The sequence below is a fragment of the Podarcis raffonei genome, chromosome 15 (assembly GCF_027172205.1).
Source record: "Podarcis raffonei isolate rPodRaf1 chromosome 15, rPodRaf1.pri, whole genome shotgun sequence".
Classification (NCBI taxonomy): domain Eukaryota; kingdom Metazoa; phylum Chordata; class Lepidosauria; order Squamata; family Lacertidae; genus Podarcis; species Podarcis raffonei.
In genome coordinates, this window is record NC_070616.1 from 40922013 (window position 1) to 40942116 (window position 20104).

The 20104-nt window shown below is 44.8% G+C and overlaps 1 protein-coding gene across 1 annotated transcript in view; it reads right to left on the reverse strand.

The window, feature by feature from the left end:
* The window catches only part of PPP2R2A (protein phosphatase 2 regulatory subunit Balpha), a 68257-nt gene that overhangs the window by 11803 nt on the left and 36350 nt on the right, over positions 1–20104 (reverse strand). The window contains exons 3-6 of the mRNA XM_053366520.1: positions 9762–9859; positions 3448–3613; positions 1575–1687; positions 107–284 (exon numbers count right to left, since the gene is read on the reverse strand). Of these exons, the coding sequence (XP_053222495.1) occupies positions 107–284; positions 1575–1687; positions 3448–3613; positions 9762–9859 (555 nt within the window). The remainder of the gene's footprint in view (positions 1–106; positions 285–1574; positions 1688–3447; positions 3614–9761; positions 9860–20104) is intronic.

The window sequence follows — 20104 nt, forward strand, 5'->3', positions numbered from 1 at the left end:
CAGCAGAAAAAGGAAGGAAGGAAGGAAGGCAATACTACTCTAAGATAAATCAAATGATCTTCCACCAAATTGATTCAATATAAATACATTTTTGAGAAAAAGATACTAAAACTTCTGTCTGTAATTTCCAGGTGCCACAAGTTAATCCGTAGGTCATCAGCAGACAGGTATGTTTCATAATCACTATTGATGGAGATAGAGTTAATGTGGTATGTATGTGCATTGGCAAATATTCTTCGTGGACTGGCTTCCACCATGAGATCCATGGGCCTGAATACTGGCACCTGCAAAGTACAAGGGAACAGAGACATCTTCAGCAGCGGTGAAGTAGTGGCAAATTCTGAACTGCAGGAACACATCATAACACACCCCAATGCCCTGTCCCTCCACGAAGAGCTAAAAAATGCAGGCAGCTAGGTTGAGCTAGATATGCACATATATATCCACCCCACAAAACAACAAGAGTGCACAGTACAATATCCAATTTACTAGGATCAGTTGACAGTGATGGAATAGATGTTTCGAAAATAAATTCAGCTTGTAGAAGAGATCTGGCAAATGATTATGCAAGAAAGTATTACCATTTAAAATGCAAGCATGGAGTATGAACCCCACCAAAGAAAAGGAAGAAAGTGTCCAACCTCTCTGTTTGATTAGTTGACTTCCTCTATGCTAATCTATCACAAACAATAAGAAAACACGATATCACCTTGTTCACTTGCCAGAGCAAGGAGGACCCATCAGTTCACCCAGTGCTTCATCAGATGCCACATTCACTCCTGTTATGCAAAAAGTGCCCTGGAGCTGACCTCCCCTGTGTTTCCCTTCCACTGTATCATTGGGGAATGAAGAAGATTTTACAATCTCCAACCGTAAATCTTGAGGGTGGTCCAGCATCAATTCCTTGCATGCATGCTAGATCCCTTGCACAGCAGAGTGACGATGGCACAGCTGAAGTGTTGAAAGGATCAAGTTGTGCATGGCCAATGGCAATTAAACACTCATGGAAGCAGTAAAGCTCAGCCGAGCATTGTTTACTTGAAAGGTAGTATCAATCTTGTTGGTAGAAGACTATTTACAACTTTACTACCACACAGATAGTAAGGCACACTTCAATCCTACATGCTGCCTGCACACAGCTCAGCAGTCTCTCCCCTGTAGGAATCACGCAAGTCCACAGCTAGATGCTCCACATCTATTTATCTTCAAGAATCTTCTCACAGTTTTTGGAAATGAATGGCTCTTTCTCACTTACTCTAACAGGGAAGTGCACCACCAAATGCTATCAGCATGAGAGGCAGAAAGCCAACATCTCTTGGCATGGGAAGATCAGGGCTCATAGGAGTGGTGGTGGTTGTTTTGATCTGCTCAACATGGCACTGGGCCTTCGGAGATGGAGAAATAGCTGTAGTGATTATCTGTTGATTTGGACATCATGCCAAACCACAGTTAGCCAGCATCTGATCTGAAGCTTGTTTTCAAACTGTGAGCCACTGTGGGGAAATCAAGACTATTCACGTTGCTCCCTTGACATTAAGTGCTTGCCACACGTGACAAATGAAAGTGCTACTCACCCGTAATGTTGTGACTGTAGTAGGGTCCCTATACCGCCCATCTTCTTCTTTCAAGTTATAGCCCTCTGGTCTTTTATCCCGTTCACTGATTTTCCATAGTTTTATTGTTTTATCTGAAACACATTACAGTGGTCACAGTGAGCACCATTAAGAGTACCAAAACCATGACCAATAAAACTTACTGATTGCACAAGGGAAGACAATTCCAGCTAGTTAAAACTTGTTCATGGTTTTTATTTTTAAATAAACCTTTCTTCCACTGATGCTGAACAGTGGGCTGATAGTGCCCTGGCTTTGATTAATTTCCAATAGCAGAGGTGGCTAATCTGTAGTCTTCGGGATACTGCTGGTCTCCAACTCCCATCAGCCCCAGCCAGCATAGCAGATAGTCAAGGGATGATGGGAGTTGTTGTCCAGCAATATCTGGAGGGCCACAGGTTAATTACCCCTATCCTATAGGAAAGGGTGTAACAGTCTCAGACCAAGGCTTTTAGTGTGGCTGCCCTAATCTGTGGAACAGCATTCTTATGCCCGCTATCCAGAAACAAATCAAGACATTTTTGCTCCAACAATAATTCCCAGCTGGATGAACAGGTCTCTGCCACTGGTGTCTACTTTGTATTGCTTTTAAATTTACTGTCACTCAGCTGTGTCACCCAGTGCCAGTCTGCTTAGTAGAAAGCTTTTTACTAGCTGGTCAACCTGAATGATACACTACAAAGTACAGGTCCCATTCCTGAGGAGATTACAATCCAAATTCCAATGCTAAAGGGACAAGAGAAAGAATGGAAATGTGGGTACGGCTAAACTGGGGGTTGCCTATGTATTTATTTCTGTTACAGTGGTACCTCGGGTTACATTCGCTTCAGGTTACAGACTCCGCTAACCCAGAAATAGTACCTCGGGTTAAGAACTTTGCTTCAGGATGGGAACAGAAATCGTGCTCCGGCGGCCCGGCGGCCCCATTAGCTAAAGTGGTGCTTCAGGTTAAGAACAGTTTCAGGTTAAGAACGGACCTCCGGAATTAAGTACTTAACCTGAGGTACCACTGTACACATATTTTAGACTTAGCAGCAGTGCGGTATGGGGACAAAGGACAGTATAAATAATGGTTCTGACTACTGTGCAGGTTACCCAGAGCAGCTTGCAGAACCATGAAAAGATGTTTTCAAGTCTAATTTCAAGCCTTATGGCACAGAACTAAAGACAACAAAGAAGCCCTCTTTTTGAAGTAGGAACTCAAAAGTGCACAGCTGGTCAAGGAGCCAGAAAAGAATATCCTGGGCTTCAGATCCTACATTCAGGAATCCTGATGGGACAGACAGCAGAGCCAGACTAGAGTCTAGTGATACAGTCCTGCAGAAATTTCACCAAAGTGTTGGAGCTTCTCTCTGATTGATAACGTCAGCTAGCCAAGGAGGAAGGAGGAGGAGCACTTTGGGAGGGTGAATAAAAGGAGCAGTTTCTGAGAGAGTTGGATTTGAGATGGGAGATAGGAAGCAGGGCTGGGCAATAACTGCTTTCCAACATTGTAATATACCACCTGCTAAACATTGTGGTACGGCGGTATATCAAAATGTCAGAAAGGAAGTGGCAAGGAAGAAGGCAGTTGCTGGTCGCTGTGTGCACCTTCTGCCTCTTCCTAAGCAACTCCTCCTCCAGCACCCACCACCCACCAACATTAGATGGGGATATGAAGATAACAAGAGTCCTGAAGAAGCAAATAGTCTAAAAAAAAGTGGGGAGGGCACACCTTTCACTTTAGCCATCAACTGCAGCTCATGCCTAAATTAAGAGAATGAAGTAAAAGGACGGCTGCACAAATAGGTCTATAGGAAGACCTGTCATAAATCAAACACTGAATGAGCCTTACCATTTGTAGACAATAAAAACTGAGCAGCATTTTTCTGGGGTAACCACCTAATTTTGTTGATCTTCTCTTCAATTTCTAAACTTTTCAAGTAGTCAAACTCTGGTTCATGGCTTTGAAAGGTACTGTAAACATTGTATTCTCCTCTGCTGTGAGATTGCGTTTTGTTCTGAAAGGGGAAGGGGAGAGGGGAGAGAAATTGCATGGAATTCAGTGAATAACCAGTGTAGTTAATGTAGGCCACCTACAGATTACAATTAGTGCGATACAAAGAAATTAGAGCCACTTCACAGACATGAATTATTTCTGAGGCTGTCATTTAAGCAACAAACTCTTAATTGACCAATTATAAGAGCTTACTGATCAATTTGCATTAATGAACACAAACATTCTGAAGCAATGAAAAAGCATTCTTTAGATCAAGGAAAGCGAATCTGTGGTCCTCCATCCCTGCCTGATTTCAAATGTGTAATAAACAGCTATTGTGCTGCAGGACACCCTAGTCATGACTCACAGGTGCTCTTCCCTCCAAACTGCTATCTAAAGCTAAACCTCTTAGCACTTGTTTAGCCAACATCTGCAATTCCAAGAGGGTGATGAACCACACTCAAGGGCGTGAGGATGCCAACGCCATTTAAAAAATCCCAGGCACCTTTTCAAGCAGGAGGCAGGTCTGAAGCCAAATTCCAGCCCAAGGTAATTAACATTGCACTGGCATGAATCCCGCCTTATTCACAATTACGGGGCAGTATTCATTTCCTGCCTCCTAAGCTGTTCCACAATGCTTTGCACGGTTGCACTGCCGCCTCATTCCAGCCCAGGCATGACAACAGCTTTCATGTCAGGTGAATTCTACGAAGAGATCCTGTTTCAACCGATACTGCTCTGTGGAGGCGACTGGGAATCACCTGTTCTGATGGGTGGTGCTTGGCTGATACACAGGAAGCTGCCTTATATGAGGTCAGACAAATTGTCTTTCTACTCCAGTGCTATTACTGGACACCTTAAGGATCACCTTTCCCCATAACAACCTGCTCAGGAATAAAGTTCTTCTACAGAGACCCTTCTCAGGGTGCTGCTACCAACTGAGGTCAAGCAGACAGCACCCAGCCCTCCTGTGGCGAAGTGGGTCCATGCGTCTGGCTGATAACCAGAAGTTTGGTGGTTTGAGCCCACCCAGGAACGGCTGTGGGAAGAATTCCTGCACTGCGGGGGGGGGGGGGTAGATGACTCTTGGGGTCCCTTCCAACTCTGACATTCTATGATTCTAAGATTATTATGGAATTCCCTCCCTAGGAAAGCTCACCCAACACCCACTTTGTTATCATATAGGTGGCAGGCCAATACATTTTTTTTATTCTCACAGGAATTTTAATAAATTGTAAAGAATGAAGCAAGTGGCATTTTAAACACCAGGCCAGTGTTATTTTATCTCACCCTGTAGTTAAGATTGTTTTGAACTGATTGCTGAGTGTATGGACATTTTTTAAACAGCAGACAAACATAATCTGGACAGCATCCATGCAAAAAGGAATGGACGGGATTTCATTGCGACATTCAGATGGACAGGTAAGCAATACTGACTACAGGCAAGTCCCACCTTCCAATCAACAGATAATGAACTGCTCTGGGATTTTAGGAAGATTTTATGAAAACAGACATTTCTTCAATAAATATTCTGATCTGTAGCAGCTCTTCAGAGCTTTAGTAGAACTCTTTCTCATCACCTGCTAGCTTTAATTAACCGGAAATGCCAGAGACTGAACGCAGGACAAGCCTGTACCTCACCACTGAACTTATGTCCTTCTCCCACAGTCTTGCTCATGAAACATGTAATGAACAAGACAATCCACCACAATCACGCAGGTGTGGAACAGTGTACCCCACTATTGCACAGGGAGCATTTCATCAACACAGGTGGGAAGAGAGTGGCTCCTGCATGAACAGAGACCATGGTTTGCTCCCAGTGAGGGTTTTGGCATGAATTCTGGAATGGACATTTCCTCTGAAGAAACATACACATTTCCAGAAGCTCAATAAGCCTTTTAAACAGAGATAGGGAAACATTTGGCCCTCCAGCTGTGGCTGGGCTGCATCTCCCATCAGCCCCAGACAGCATAACTAGTGTTCAAGAATGATAGGAGTTGTAGTCCAGTAGAAGCTGTAGGGCCACAGGTTACCCATCCCTGTCTCAAAATACCTTTTCTGATTTCCCTAAGAAATAGATTTTATATATTAGATTCTTTCCAATTTCATTTATCTCAACCATAAACCACCACAAAACAGTAAGGGCAGTTTAATAATGAGAACAGATCAAACCAGCAGATAACACCAACCATAAAATACCACTTATCCAATATATGCAGTCTTGATTATATTTTGCTGCGGCCAAGCCAAGAATTGGCTGCCATCTGTTTTATAGAGTTCTTGCTAACCTTTCTGCAATATATGTTATTTTAAGCATTAGCCTCCTGAGTTCCTTAAGGAGGTTATAATCTTAATTGATTTAAAAACACCACACCACGAAACTGATGTTTCCTATTTCCATAAACTCCTTTCCCAAATTTGGAACCTAGTATGTGAAACCCGTTTTAATGTTTTAATTTTAATGTACTAAAAAACCAGCTTTTAAAAAACCTGTTAGCCACCTTTTGTTCGCTGTCTCGGTTCTCCAGTTGAACCAGAAGGGCAGGATATAAATGTAATAAATAAATAGATATCATTGTCCCCACTAGATGGCACTAAGAGATCAAAGTAACTTGGTAAGGAAAAATCCTGACCAGAAAGAAAGAGTACAGAAAGAGAGAGTGATTGTGTGAGAAGAGAAAGGTAGAAAGGCTAGAGGAGTTGCAAAGATGACTTATAAACCGTAATAACCTCCAAGAGCTTTTTATGTAAAAACCGCCCAGTATACGTACCGATATACGATACAGTATACGTGGCGCTGTAGGTTAAACCACAGAGTCTAGGACTTGCCGATCAGAAGGTCGGCGGTTCGAATCCTCACAACGGGGTGAGCTCCTGTTGCTTGGTCCCTGCTCCTGCCAACCTAGCAGTTCAAAAGCACGTCAAGTGCAAGTAGATAGGTACTGCTCTGGCGGGAAGGTAAACAGCGTTTCTGTGCGCTGCTCTGGTTTGCCAGAAGTGGCTGTCATGCTGGCCACATGACCCAGAAGCTGTACGCCGGCTCCCTTGGCCAATAAAGCCAGATGAGCACCGCAACCCCAGAGTCAGCCATGACTCGACCTAATGGTCAGGGGTCCCTTTACCTTTACCTTTATATGTACCGAGGCAAGACATCCTAGGCAATCATAGGAACGTAAGACTCTCTGGCTGGACCAGCCCAGTGGCCCATCTAGTCGAGTGCCCTGTGCTCACAGTGGCCAACCAGATGCCTGTGGAAGCACACAAGCAGGACATGAGCGCAACAGGACCCTGCCCACCTGCAACTCCCAGCACCTGGCACTCAGAGCCACATTGCCTCTGACAGTGGAGGTAAGAGCAGAGCCATCATGTTTAATAGCCATTGTTATAGCCTTTGCCTCCATGAATCTGTCTCATCTCCTTTTAAAGCCATCAAGTGGGTGGCGCTCACTGCCTTTTGTGGAAGCCAATTCCATAGTTGAACAATGTGCTGAGTGAAGAAGTACTCTCTTTTGTGTGCTCTGAATCCTCCAGAACGAGATCTAGTTACAAGAAAGGGAGAAAACCCTTTCTCTATCTACTTGATCTCACCATGTATAATTTTATGCATTCCTATCATTTCAACTCCTATGTGTCTTTTTTTCTTAACTAAAAAAAGCCCAAAGTGATGGCTCTCCTGTCTTTTTAGGCCACAAAAGAGAGACTCTTAATTTCAGGGTCGTGGGTTCAAGTCCCACATTAGGCAAAAAGGTTCCTGCATTGAAGGGTGGGGCTAGATGTCCCTCGCAGTCCCTTCCATCCAACTCTGTATTTGTATGATTCTATGAAATGAAATGAAAGGACGTGGGTGGTGCTGTGGGTTAAACCACAGAGCCTAGGACTTGCCAATCAGAAGATTGGCGGTTCGAATCCCCGCAATGGGGTGAGCTTCTGTTGCTCGGTCCCAGCTCCTGCAAACCTAGCAGTTTGAAAGCACGTCAAAGTGCAAGTAGATAAATAGGTACCACTCCGGCGGGAAGGTAAACGGCGTTTCCGTGCGCTGCTCTGGTTCGCCAGAAGAGGCTTAGTCATGCTGGCCACATGACCCGGAAGCTGTACGCCTGCTCCCTGGGCCAATAAAGCGAGATGAGCACCACAACCCCAGAGTCGTCCGCGACTGGATCTAATGGTCAGGGGTCCCTTTACCTTTACCCATGAAATGTATAAAATAGATGTGCAGTACTTTCTAAGCACCATGGTTGTCTGATGGACACCTTATGAGCACAAACTGGTTGAGTGGTTTCAAAGCCATTTTAATGAAAACAGACAAAACACTTGCTATTCATATGACATGGTATTTCCAGTGCTCATAAATGTTCAGTGCCTGTTCAAAGGCACAATATCAATTATATTTACTGCAAGAGAAAATCTATGTAGGGCAATCTATTACAGGCACAAATGTAGGCTACTTGAGAAGGATTTTAATAGGACAAAAGAAGAATGCTATTTGAAACTCAATGACTGTAGGAAAAGCATTGCTTCAGTAAGTTACACACAATGGATTGGATAAAAAAAAACACAAGGAGAAGGAAAAGATGCATTAGTGCTACTCCCTGGACTCCTGAGCAAGAACAATCAGAAGAATTCTTGCAGAACTATGAAGCACCTATGAAGATGCTTAAACCTAGTTAGATCTCTGGCTCATCTAGGCTGTATAGGTGCCAGCGGAAGAAAACATTTACAACCCCTCACCTACACTGTCTGGCAGCAACTCTCCAGGTATCAGGCAGAAATATATATTTCCTAATCCTGCTAATAGATAGATAGGGGGCAATGGCTTCCTAGAATCTCCTGCATGAAAAGCTTGTGTTCCACCAAAAAGCATTGACTCCTTGCTGATTTTAAATTGTTTTTCAAAATATATTCAACATCTATGGAGAAATCTTATACCAACAGATTTACTTTTCCAATAATTAATAAATGGCCACCTGTTTTCAATAAATTGGTTACATCATCAATCTTCTGTAGGTTTTATTCCAAAGTGATTTGGAATACACAAGCACTGGAATACATCATTCTAGATAATGGTCAGCATTATCTGTTCTGTAATACTCAGCATATAAGATAGTAAAGGAACCACTTCTTAGTATGATTGTTTTTACAACAGTTTGGTGGGAAAGAAACAACAGCCCAACGAAACTGAACATGTAGTTTTGTTAATTAAGCTTGTTGCTCTTACAACCCTATAGATACGCAATGGGAATAAGTTCCAGTGAATGAAATAGGACTTACTTCTGCAGAAAGTCACACAGGTTTGCACATTTTTTGACTGCATTCCTAATCTTTAACCAGTATTTCCTTACAATCAGTCATGGCCACCATAAATTATAAATTTCCTATGTAACATGTCCACACTGGGTTACAACAGTAGAATATCATGCTGGTACTTTTTGGCGCAGTTCTTGTTTTCAACTTATTCTCAGAGCACCATAAACTGGCCATAATTTTCAGGTAAAAGATGCAATTCCCTCTTGAAATCTATAGAGCAGGGTGGACGCAACCCGAGGGCTACATGTAGCCCTGGGGGCCTTTTTTGGCGGCCCTCAAGTAACCTGTTACCCCGCAGTCCTCACCCCACAGCATAAGCCAGTGGTGTCCAAACTTTTTTCAAAGAGGGCCAGATTTGATGAAGTGAAGGGCTGTGAGGGCCGACTAAAGGGCCAACCAAAGTTGTTAATCTTTTTTTTAGGATTGAAGTTGTTGACCAGATTAAACCGACCGGCAAGCCGGATTAGGCCCCCAAGACGGACTTTGGACATGCCTGGCATAAGGGAAGCACTGGGATTTAGGAAGGAGGCATGAGGGCTCTGACAGGGTCCTAGAGTCCTCCTACCTCCTTCCCAAAGCCTAGTTGGCACTTGCTCAGCTTTGGGAAGGAGGTGGGCGGGCTCTAGAACCTTGCCAGAGCCTCATGCCTCCCTCCCAAAGCCCAGTGCCTCATTTAGCTGGGTCATGAGGTCTTGGGGCGTCAAATATTGGCCTCATTCCCCAGCCCATGTGAGGAGGCACTGTGTGGCCCATGGGTTCCGTAGTGAAGTACTCTTGCAACCCACTTGATATGAAAAGTTGGACTGCCTTGATCTAGAGGAAATTGGGTTGTGGGAATGAACAGACCACACTGACACAGAACTCACCTCCTGCTCTTGTTGAAAGATAACAACTCTACCGCCTTTGTCCCCTGTTGCTAGCAATTCTCCAGAATGATTAAACTCTACTGTAGAAATTATATCTGCTGTATAATAAAGAGAGAAAAATGTATGTTAATATATTTTCTGCGTACATTTTCATGAAATACATTTACACAGCAATCAGAAAAACTTGCACTATGATGAGGCAAACATCCTCCTGCGATTTGGATTCAAGTTCCTTCTTATCCACAAAGCTCACCTTGGGCAGTCACAATTTCTTAGCACAACCTATTTCACAGGTTTGTTGTGAGAATATAAGGCAAGAAGAATCAGCATGTATGTTGCCCTGATCTCTTTGGAAGAATAAACAAGCAGTTCTAAATTGTCAGCTGCACCAACTTTGCAAGGTTGTCACGAGGATAAAATTGGGAAGGCAGGGAGAAAAGATGGGTTGCACATTAATTTGAAATAAAAAAGGACACTTGACAACTGGTACACCTTGACCCCAAAAAAGGGGAGCTCAAGGAACTTGCCTAAAGGCACCATTATTTACCAAGCTCTGAGTACAGGGTCAGATTTAAGGTGCTGCTTTTGACCTTTAAAGCCCTTCACGGCCTAGGACCCTCGTACCTACGGGACCGCCTCTCCTGGTATGCCCCACAGAGAGCCTCAAGGTCCATAAATAACAACACCCTAGAGGTCCCAGGCCCTAAGGAAGTTAGATTGGCCTCAACCAGAGCCAGGGCCTTTTCAACTCTGGCTCCGGCTTGGTGGAACGCTCTGCCTCATTGGACCAGGGCCCTGCAGGATCTGATTTCTTTCCACAGGGCCTGTAAGACAGAGTTGTTCCGCCTGGCCTTTGGCTTGGAGCCAATCTGATTCCCTCCCTCCCTCTCTTTCTTTCTTTCTTTCTTTCTTTTTTTCTTTTTCTTTCTCCTCCTGCAATGAGGCTACATTTTAATAGTTTTATGTTTCAATATTTTAATGTTGTATTTTAATTTTGTTTTTAAGTTGTAATCATTCAACTTGTTTTTATTATTGCTTGTTAGCCGCCCTGAGCCCGGCCTGGGCTGGGGAGGGCGGGGTATAAATAAAAATTATTGTTGTTGTTGTTGTTGTTGTTGTTGTTGTTATTATTATTATTATTATTATTATTTCATTCACTCATTTACTTAGCACTTTTGTGTCAAAGCCAAAACACATAAATAGCCACCACATAAGCCTTTCCATGGAGGCGCAGGTTGCAGCCACAGCAAAGGTGGCATTTTCCCATCTCTGCCGTATTAAGCAGTTGGTCCCTTGCCTTTCTCGCCCTGATCCGGCCACAGTGATCCATGCAACGGTCACCTCCAGGCTTGATTATGGTAACTCGCTCTACGCGGAGCTGCCCTTGAAGCTGATCCAGAAACTCCAGCAGGTGCAGAATGCCGTGGCGAGGCTCCTTACAGGGTCCCTGCCGCGGGATCACATTCATCAGTGCTTTATCAATTGCACTGGCTCCCGGTGGAGTACAGGGTCAGGTTTAAGGTGCTGGTTTTGACATACCTACGGGACTGCCTCTCCTGGTATGCCCCGTGGAGGACCTTAAGGTCCACAAATGACAACTTTTTGGAGGTCCCAGGTTGCAAGGTGGTTAGACTGGTCTCAACTAGGGCCAGGGCCTTTTCAGTACTGGTCCCGACTTGGTGGAAAACTCTGTCACAAGAGACTAAGGCTCTGCGGGACTTGACATGTTTCCGCAGGGCCTGCAAGACAGAGCTGTTCCACCTGGCCTTTGGTTTGGACTCAGTCTGACCCTTATGTTTCCCTCCCCTTATGGTCTTGATCTATCGGCTACTTTTAAAACGAGGCTGCATTTTAAATTGCATTTTAACCTGTATTTTAAATTGGGTCCGCCCCCCCATTATGTTTTTACTGTGATTTTATTGGTGTTAGCCACCCTGAGCCCGGCTCTGGCTGGGGAGGGCGGGGTATAAATAATTTTTTATCATCATCATCATCTGTCTTCAGGCATTTCTCATCATGTGACAAAACTGCTGTCTGAGGGTGAAACTGGGCCCACCAGTGAATGTCCTGCAGTCCGTGGGCTGGAGAAATGTCTGCAATAGGGAAACTTTTTAAATGCAATACAAGAATGTTCTTTTTTTGGGGGGTGCGCTCAGGATAGGGGACACAATGGCAGAGTCCAGCCCTCCCACTCGCTCAGTTGTTGATTGGGAAAGGGGACATGGCAGCTGCTTCCCAGCAGCAAGCCACCCATTTGGAAGGAGCAGCCCACTGAGAAACCTTTGCACCGGCATGAAGAGCCACTCCACAGGGTGTTGAGAGGATAAAATGGGGAGATGGAGAGCAGTGCATGGCACCTTGAGGTCTCTGGAGGAAAGGCGGGATATAACACTAAACACCACAGGGATGCATACTCAGTCCGCTCCTTTATATTCTCTACACGTACGATTGTGTCGCTACTCACCCTAGTAATAGGGTTGTCAAATTTGCAGATGACACAACCGTGATTGGGCTCATCCCTGAAAGGGAGGGTGAAACGGATTATAGAGATGAGGTGGAGCGGCTGACAGAGTGGTGCAGAGCTAACAACTTGCTCATAAATACAAGGAAGACAAAGGAGCTTGTGGTGGACTTCAGGAGACCGAAGAGCAATGTCCAGCCACTTTTGATTGATGGGGTCTGTGTGGAGAGGGTAACAACGTTCAGATTTTTGGGCATTGAATTACAAGAGGATCTGTCCTGGAGTGTCAACACAAGGGGGCTTGTGAAGAAGGCGCAGCAGAGACTGCACTTTTTGAGAATTCTAAGGAAAAACCATCTTCCGCAGAAACTGCTGCTTGCCTTCTATCACTGTGCCATTGAGAGCGTGCTCACTTATGGCTTATGTGTGTGGTACAGAAGCTGTACTACCCAGGACAGGATGGGTTTGTGCAGAGTTGTTAAGGCAGCAGAGAGCATTGTTGGCTGCCCACTCTCCACCTTAGAGCAGATTTATGCCACAAGGTGCCATAGGAAGGCACTGGACATAGTAAAAGATCCATCGCATCCTGGTCACTGTCTCTTCGAGCTTCTGCCGTCGGGACGGAGATACAGGACAATGAAGACAAGAACGAGCCGTCTTAAGAACAGCTTCTTCTCCAGAGCGATCTCGGCCCTGAATGGGAAGCCTGGACTTTGAAAGTCATCTAATCTTCCTTGCTGTACTATACTGTATTGTTTAATTAGTTTTTTTATGGAGCAGTCAAGTAATTTCGTTGTCCCCGAGAGGGGGCAATGACAATAAAGATATTATTATTATTATTATTATTATTATTATTATTATTATTATTAGGCTGCAAAGGCAAATGCATGCTCAAAGGAGCTTTGCTTGTTTCAGGATTTTTCTGCACCAATGCAGATTCATCAGTGGAGAAAGGGGCCTTTGCTCATTTCAAGATCTCACCACATTCAGTAGTCTAGCAATGGCAGGGCTGAGGAGGCAGCAGTCTGTTACTCACCTGAACCTCCCCCTCCTGCAGCCTTAACTTCCAATGATGACCACAGCCAACTGCAGTGGTGTGATGTTCACAAGGCAGCCACCACCACAGTGTAGGAAGTGGTCCACTGGTTCAGCCAGTTCAATACTATCTGCAGTGACTGGCAGCAGCACTCCAGGGTTTCAAACTAGGGCCTCTCCCAGCCCTACCTGGAGATGGGGGGCTGGGAGAGATGAACCAGGGACCTTCCATGTGCAAAGGCAGAGGTTCCAAAAGTGAGCTTCAGCTTTCCCTCCAAGTACTGCTATTCCACCTGTAAACCCCAGATTGGGGAGAGAAGCAGAAGTGGTCCCCTCACTCGCTCCCCCACATGCACACAGACATACACTGTGCTGAGGCTTTTGTCTGGGAGCATCCAAGAGGTCTGGCTACTGACATTCTGTGGATGCGTGAGGTTTAGTCACCCACTTCCAAGGGAGAAGGAAATGAAGGACAGAGATGGACAGAGACAAAGGAAGAAGCTGAGCAGCCCCTGGCAACTGCTCAAGCACCCCTGAAGGGTACCCACCTCACACATGGGAACCATGGGAACCTTGTGGCACAAGGCAGGTTGCCAAGAACAAAACAAGACTGTTGTATTAGGTCTCCCCACCACCACACACTGCCTCAGCCTCAATGGTCCTGCAATAAGGGGCCAGGGGAAGGAGGACCAGAGAGGAAGAGAAGAATGCATTACGTTGCTTGTTGCTAAGAGCTGGCAGTTGGCCTTTGCTAGCATTACCAATCTGCCCTTTTCTCGCAAACAGCCAAACAAAACGATTTTGCGATCTTGTAGCAGTGCAATGATTTGAAAGCTCAAAGCCTAGAGAGTAAAGCTGAGCTGGAAAAAATATATATACAGTACAATACGTGGCATGTGTGTGTTTGCATGTATATGCACCAGGGCTGGATTTAGGTTTGATGAGGCCCTAAGCTACTGAAGGTAATGGGGCCCTTTATATGTCCAGCTGTCCTTTGTCAACAACAAATTGTCGCTGTTTTTTGTGTTGAATATACGCTATTACGTCCTTACCCTAAAACCGTTCCTAACATGAGGTGCACTTTCGCTAAAGGGGCCTTCCGTTCGCATCCTGGGACAAAGTTCGCTGGCAGGGACACCTACTTCCGGGTCAGCGGAGTTCGTTACCCGAAGCGTTTGCAATGAGGACAGTATGTAACAAGAGGTATTACTGTATGGTGATTTGTGGACCTAATAGGTATCTAAAGCCATTTGCACATAACAAAATATGTATTTTATCAAAGTAGTTGTTGAACTGAAATACAATTAAGAATAAGTATATTTATAGTGAAATACAATTAAGAAGTATATTGGGGGGGCAAGAGAGTGGGGCCCCTAAACTATAGCTTGTTTAGCTTATACGTAAATCCGGCACTGGTATGCACAGATGAATGAGATAAACAGGTTTGCCAGGTCTAGAGGTATGATCTGAGATTTTAATGATCTTAGCATTACAGTGGTACCTCGGGTTAAGAACTTAATTTGTTCTGGAGGTCTCTTCTTAACCTGAAACTTTTTAACCTGAGGTACCACTTTAGCTAAATGGGGCCTCCCGCTGCCGCCACCATGCGATTTCTGTTCTCATCCTGAAGCAAAGTTCTTAACCCGAGGTACTATTTCTGGGTTAGCTGAGTCTGTAACCTGAAGCATCTGTAACCCGTGGTACCACTGTACTAGTCTTGGTATCTCCAAAGAGTGCAGAGACAGGCTCAAAGAGGCAGACTGTTTTCCACTTGGCTTGAAATTCTCTTCAGTTCCTTCTGCACCCCCAGCCACACACTGTCTAGTAAACTCACGTGCTGCCTTCTGTTCCCACCAAAGCCCACATCCTACGCCCACCAGGGCCCTTCTCCATTACACAAAAGCCCCTCAGTTCAGGCTCCATCCACTGGATCACAGAAGCCCTGGAAGCCCTGGTGACACAGGCTTATTTTCAAAGAACTCCAAACATTCCTCAGGGACTGGAAATAATTCCTTATTGGTCTCCTTGAGGGCAGAGCCCATGAAGAAAACCACTTTTACACTCCAAAATCCTCAACCTCTGATATATAAAGTCAAAAGCTAAGTTTTAACCTGAAAATACACTCTTCTGTGTCCTGTGAACTGCTGAGCATGTAATAATGAAACTGTTGACTACCCTTTTAATATCATCTCAGCTTACCATTTAAACAATTTTATATTTTCCAATTTATTTGCAGAAGGATCTCTCTGAACTCTTAATTATCTCTGACTGCTACTTGGCTCCAGTTCATGTTTCTGTATTTGTTTTCAAGGGTCCTTTGCAAACAGTGACCTGGTTCAGAAATCATGCCAGCATATAAATAAGGAATCTTAACTGCGCCTTTGGTATGAAATTGTATATCTGTGATCCAACAGCAACCCAAAAGCAGAAATTGTGTCTGGAAGCAGGTTGCCAAATATGGTGTGCGCTAACTATGGTTTGGAAGGATGTCTGAATGGACAACCCATGAACACAGAGTCTGGAGTGCTCAGCAGACAGAAAATGAGACCAGACGTGCAAGCACCTTTGAACCATGGCATGCCTGTATGCTTAGAGACTAAAATCATGGTTAAATTCTAAACTCAAATTAGAACAAGTCATGGTCTAAGCCAGGGGTCAGCAACCCGCAGCTCCGGAGCCGCATGTGGCTTTTTCACCTTTGCCGCGGCTCCGGGGTGGATACTAGCGAGGGGAGGAGGCGCATTGTGCACCCCGACACTCCCCACTGTGGCGGGCGCTGTACTGACTGTGACGTCGCATGGGGGCGGTGCGTGCCTTAGTCATGCACCGTCCCGACGTCACCTTCCTGCCCGCTGTCAGATCGCGGCTCCGGAGATATATTTGTTTTAAATGTTGCAATGGTTTTGCGGCTCCCAGTTTTTTTCCCCTTCGGAAACGGGTCCAAGTGGCTCTTTTTGTCTTAAAGGTTGCCGACCCCTGGTCTAAGCTGAGGCAACATACTTAAATCCAAAACATTTACACCAGACAGTTCCTTGATTTGAGGATATTTTTCATTTGAAGCATCAAGCATATATCTTGGTTTGAAGTAGTAAAAAGGTAAAGCTAAAGTACCGCTGGACAGTAAAGTCCAGTCAAACTTGACTATGGGGTGTGGCGCTCATCTCGCTTTCAGGCTGAGGGAGCTGGCGTTTGTCCACAGACAGCTTTCCAGGTCATGTGGCCAGCATGACGAAACTGATTCTGGTGCAATGGAACACTGTGACGGAAGCCAGATTGCACGGAAACACCATTCATCTTCTTGCCACAGCGGTACCTATTTATCTACTTGCACTGGTATGCTTTAGAACTGCTAGGTTGGCAGAAGCTGGGGCAGAGCAACGGGAGCTCACCCCATCATGCAGATTCGAACTGCTGACCCAACAGCAACCCCAAGAGGCTCAGTGGTTAAGACCACAGTGCCACCTGCGTCCCTGATTTGAAGTACAGCCTGCCTCATTAGTGTGGATCATTGGCTTTAAAAAGGGATTGGGCAAATTCAATGGAGGGTAGGACTATCAATGGCTACTAATCATGATGGCTGTGTATTACCTCCAAGGTCAAAGGTAGCATGGCTCTGAATAACAGCTGCTGGGGAATAACAGCAGGAGAGGCTATTGCCCTGATGTCCTGCTTGTGGACTTTCCATAGGCATCTAGTTTGTCACTTTGGGAAACAAGATGCTGGATGGGTCTTTGGTCTTGTTCACTATGGCACTACTTAACTGCTAAGACAGTGATGCAACTGACCATGCTTTTACAATCCTGCCTGGAAATGCTGCTGTACTACTACTGGCAGGGCAACCAAGAACAGTAAAATTGTCTGCATTGGAGAACTGAGCCAACCTTGCAAGGGGGAGGGGAGGGGAAAGAGAGAAAGGAGAGCTGCCAATGTGCCTCCAACAGTACACAGCTCAAAATTGGCTTTGCAAACTAATGCAGGATGGCACCATGCTATAAAGCCAATGTATTGACAGGAAAAAAAATGCTCCGAAAAGAGCTAAATCACCTAATTAATCAAAATGTGTACTTTTTGTGCAGGCAGTTAAGATGAGTCAGTAAAACCACTGAGTGCCTATTTTATACAGCATCTTGAAGGGAAAGTTGGGGGGGGGACACTACCAACAGAATATCAAAACATTATTATGATCTCACCAAGAAATAAGACCCAGGAACCTCTCAAGCGAACCTGGAGGACAACTCCCCAAGGCTGGTTGGCTTAAAACTTTTCTGGTATTGAAACTGGTCATTAACATATTGCAGGAGCTTCTCATGGTTTTCTCCAGCTGCCTATTGTTCAGTACAGATTTTGTAATTCATGGGGCGTGGAAACTTCTCTTAAAAGCTTCACTTTAAGCAACAAATCTATCGGGGGGAGGTGGGGGGCTTGTTGTCAATGGTCCCTTCGGGCATCACCTTGGAGCACTGGGATTTGTGCTGGCTTACAAGCAGGCGCAATTCCCAAATCCATCTATAAAAATCAGCATTCCCTCACATTCCCACCCCCATGTTCTCCAGTTAAACCCAACATGAATATCTCTGATTGGTCCACTAGACGATTTCCCTTCCCGGTGTAGGTGAAACTGACAGGGCTTCCCCCCCCCCTAAAATGAATTGGACCAATTTAAAAAAAGAAAATTTACTGCAGTGCTACAACTGAAAGTTAACATATCAGCAGATCTTAGCTTTTCAATTAAAATTAATCCAAAAGGCAACTTGCTTTTCCTTTGTGGACAAGCCTTCAACCTACTATATCTCAAAGGGGTGGGGGAACATGAAGCTGCAAGGCTAAACAGAATGATGCTCTGTTAATAAGTACAACACACAGTACCAAACTACTCTGCACATAAATAAGCCACTAGAGCAGTAACTAGGCAAGCATTTGGAAGCAAAGAAACTCACCGTTAAAAATAGTGCATTCCCATACCTTGGTCAAAGAAACAAGCAGACATCAAGGCACTGGTGTTGAACTGGATGGATTTAATTGTGTTTGAGAACTGACAAGGGAAGCATTTCATCTTCCGCAGCACACCGATTTGCTTGTGTATTTTCATCTGTGTTAACACCCTTGCTGCCAAACAAAATGAATGCGACTCTTTTCTTTGAAATGGTAACTGGTATCTCAGTGATAATTACGGGGAGGTTATTTTCGTCCTTCAGTGCTGCAACGGGCAACAGAGAATCCAGAGAACGTGCCACTTCCTGGAGTCTCCTCCCCTCTGTGCATGCTATTTTTTGCTACAGTCTCTAGGTGGGGGCCTTGCAACCGCACAGCGCTGCTCACACCACTGCCCAGGAACCTGCAAAGCGATCCCAGCCACAAGGAGGACGTAAAGGCAAAGGACGTACAGCAGAGAAGCCAATGCCCCTGAAGTGTGTCACAGCACTCAAATATGCATCCGATATACTGTGGAGCATGCTCTTCCTTGTGCTCAAAATCCAACACAAACAAAATAAATCACTGAGAGAGTGGCAGCAGCCATCTAGCACTGCACACCAGCTGATATACCTTGAAAGCGAAGGTCAAATCAATGAAGACAACCTGCTGACAGTTCCACCAGAAGTCACACCAGTAAAGCACATGATCCATCTTCCCTTTAAATAAGCCAACGTTGGACATTTTTTCCTTAACAGCAGGTGCCTCAGGAGTCCAAGACAGCCTTGAATAGAACCAGCAATTGGGGGGGGGGCGTGCTCCTGAGCCCTGAACCATTATCTGTCCTTCATGACCCCATGGTCTCCCACCCCACTCCGCCCATCAGTTGTGCCTCGTTATCTTTCCTCTCGCCTTTTATCACTCCCTGCCGAAGTGCAGTGTAATCGGAAGCATGTGGATGAAGCCATTCTATGGAAGTCTGCATAATCAGAGTCAGGTGTAAAACTCCACCCCTAAGGAGCCATACGCCATAAATCTCACCCACCCAATAAGACCTTTCTTATGGAAGTCTCAGAAAATATAACACACATGTTTTAAGGCAGGAACGGGGAGACCTTTTTCAGTCCAAAGGCCACATTTTACTGTACTCCAGGCTATGTTCTGAGCAGTGCTAGAAACCAGCTAGGTGCCAGATTCCCGAGATTCTTGCATTGCAGGGGGTTGGACTAGATGACCCCTGGGTCCCTTCCAACTCTAAGATTCTGTGATTCTCTGATTCCCCCCCTCCCCCGAGTAAGTTTTGTATGTGAAAATGGATCAAATTTGTTTTTGATTAGCTAATATATTGCACATCTTTCTAACTGTTTTAAGAGTCATTTGAACTTTCAAATATTTTTATCTTAATACTGTCCAACCAATTTAAGGTGAAATATATGTGTACTCTAAAGATTGACCAAGTTGGGAAATTACGATCATCTGCAGGTCTCCAATCTTTAAGACGTCAATAGATAATTTTATTGTTTTATCTATTTTGTAAATCGTTTTGAAGTTTTTTTCTACAATCAAGCAGTATATAATTTTAAGGAAATAAATAAATAAACAAATTGGGGCTTGCTTTTGACCATATTCCCCCATGGAGCATTTAATGTATCCATACCAGCAGAAGACTGAATTGGCATGGGGGAGAGAACACAAGGTTGATTTCAGGACACAAACTGAGGAGTGAAAACAAAACACATTGCAATTGGTTGGGAATCGGAGCACAATCAGCACAGCTATGAATGCAAGGTGTACAGCAGTTGAGGGTAACCTCTGGCCCTCGAGATGTTGCTGATCCAAAACTCCCACTATCCCTGTGCTTGCTGGGGCTGATGGGAGTTGAAGTTTCACAGCATCTAAAGGGCCAAAGGTTCAGCACACCAGATGTACAGGAACA